General features: G+C 48.6%; 1 protein-coding gene across 1 annotated transcript; it reads left to right on the top strand.

Moving 5' to 3' along the window:
- The first annotated feature begins 249 nt into the window (after positions 1-249).
- On the top strand, positions 250-890 carry LOC108288113 (HIG1 domain family member 2A, mitochondrial-like). Its single transcript, XM_017506902.2, has one exon. The coding sequence runs from the start codon at positions 315-317 to the stop codon at positions 633-635; it is 321 nt and encodes a 106-aa protein (XP_017362391.1). The 5' UTR covers positions 250-314; the 3' UTR covers positions 636-890.
- The last annotated feature ends 1,023 nt before the right edge of the window (positions 891-1,913 follow it).

Genomic DNA, 1,913 nt, shown 5'->3' with positions numbered 1-1,913 from the left:
CAACATGGTGAAACCCTTTCTCTAATAATTAAAAAAAAAAGAGAGAGAGATTGGATCTTTCTCTGTTGCCCCACTCTGGAGTGCCGTGGTACAACCATTGCTCACTGCAGCCTCAAGCTTCTCATGGGGTTTCTCCATGTTTAGGCTCAAGCAATCCTCCTGCCTTAGGCTTCTGAGTATCTAGGACTACAGGCACATACCACCTCACCTGGGTAGTTTTTTTTTTTTTAAGATAGGGTTGGCCCCTTTCATGACCTTCACCGGGAGACGGAGCTCGGAGTCCCGATTTTCTCCTGCAGCTGTGTGGCCCGGTCATGGCGACTCCCGGCCCTGTGACCCCGGGGGCCTCTTTAGAACCATCGAAGGCTCCCGTCATTGAGGGATTTAGCCCCACTCTTTACAGCAAGCCAGAGAGTTTCAAGGAAAAGTTCATTCGCAAGGTCCGCGAGAACCCGATGGTACCCATAGGTTGCCTGGCCACGGCGACCGCCCTCGGCTACGGCCTCTACTGCTTCCACAAGGGCCACAGCCGGCGCTCTCAGCTCATGATGCGCACCCGGATCGCCGCCCAGGGCTTCACAATCGCAGCCGTCTTGGTGGGTCTAGTTGTCACCTCTATGAAGTCTCGACCATGAGCCCAGGGTCTGGCCTTGAAAGCTCCGCAGAAATCATTCCAAAATCCAGGAGCAGCCACTGGCCCTACCATGGGACTTACTCCTTCCTCCCCTTTGAGCGCGCCCTGTGTCGTTGGTGGTGGAAGTGACCCTTTGTGTAACCCTAACTGAAAAATTTTTTCAAAAATCCCAGCTCCTGTTGTTCAAATGTTACATACTTCTATTTGTGCCACATCTCCCCTCCAGTCTGCTTAATAAACTCTTAAAAATCCAAAAAAAAAAAAAAAAAAAAAAAGATAGGGTTTTACCATGTTAGTCAGGCTGGTCTTGAACTCCCGACCTCAGGTGATCCGCCTGCCTTGGCCTCCAAAGTGCTTGGATTACAGGCGTGAGCCACCATGCCCGGCCTCCTGGGTAGTTTTTAAATATTTTTTTTGTAGTGTTGTGGTGTGTGCCTGTGGTAGCACCTCAGCCTTCAGAATAGCTGGGACCACAGGAACACACAATCACATCTGGCAAAATTTTTTTTTTTTGTTTTGGTAGAGACAGGGTCTCACCATGTTGCTCAGACTCTTGGCCTCAAGCAAGCAATCCTCTAGCCTCGGCCTCCCAAAAGGCTCAGATTACAGGCATGAGCCGCTGAGCTCAGTCCTTTGTAATTTATTCTAAATGAGACAGGAAATCTTGGGTGGTTTTTCAGGAATGACATGATTTACGTACCCAGAACAGACTATGTAAGCGGGGCAAGGGGGAAAACAGGAAGACCATTATTGACAAAAAAAAGTCAAACTCTGTAAAATATTTGAAGGGGTTTATTCTGAGCTACATATGAGTGACTACACCCTGTGACACAGCTCTCAGGAGCTCCTGAGGACATATAGCCAAGGTGGTCAGGGTGCGGCTTGGTTTTATACATTTTTAGGGAGATATGCGACATCAATCCAATACGTTTAAGATATACAGGCCAGGCGTGGTTGCTCACGCCTATAATCCCAGCACTTTGGGAGGCCGAGATGGGTGGATCATGAGATTAAGAGATCGAGACCATCCTGGTCAACATGGTGAAACTCCGTCTCTACCAAAAATACAAAAATTAGCTGGGCGTGGTGGCACATGCCTGTAGTCCCAGCTATTCGGGAGGCTGAGGCACGAGAACTGCTTGAACCCAGGAGGCGGAGGTTGTGGTGAGCCAAGATCACGCCATTGCACTCCAGCCTGTGTAACAGAGCGAAACTCCGTCTCAAAAAAGTTATTTTTATCAAACAAAAAAACTTCCTTTAAACACAGTAGAGTAAATAC

The sequence above is a fragment of the Cebus imitator genome, unplaced genomic scaffold (assembly GCF_001604975.1).
Source record: "Cebus imitator isolate Cc_AM_T3 unplaced genomic scaffold, Cebus_imitator-1.0 Scaffold15, whole genome shotgun sequence".
NCBI lineage: Eukaryota > Metazoa > Chordata > Mammalia > Primates > Cebidae > Cebus > Cebus imitator.
This window is presented reverse-complemented; position numbering and strand designations above follow the sequence as displayed.

Bases quoted from the DNA above. Each gene is read 5' to 3' on its own strand.
- LOC108288113 (XM_017506902.2), top strand. From the start codon at position 315: ATGGCGACTCCCGGCCCTGTGACCCCGGGGGCCTCTTTAGAACCATCG.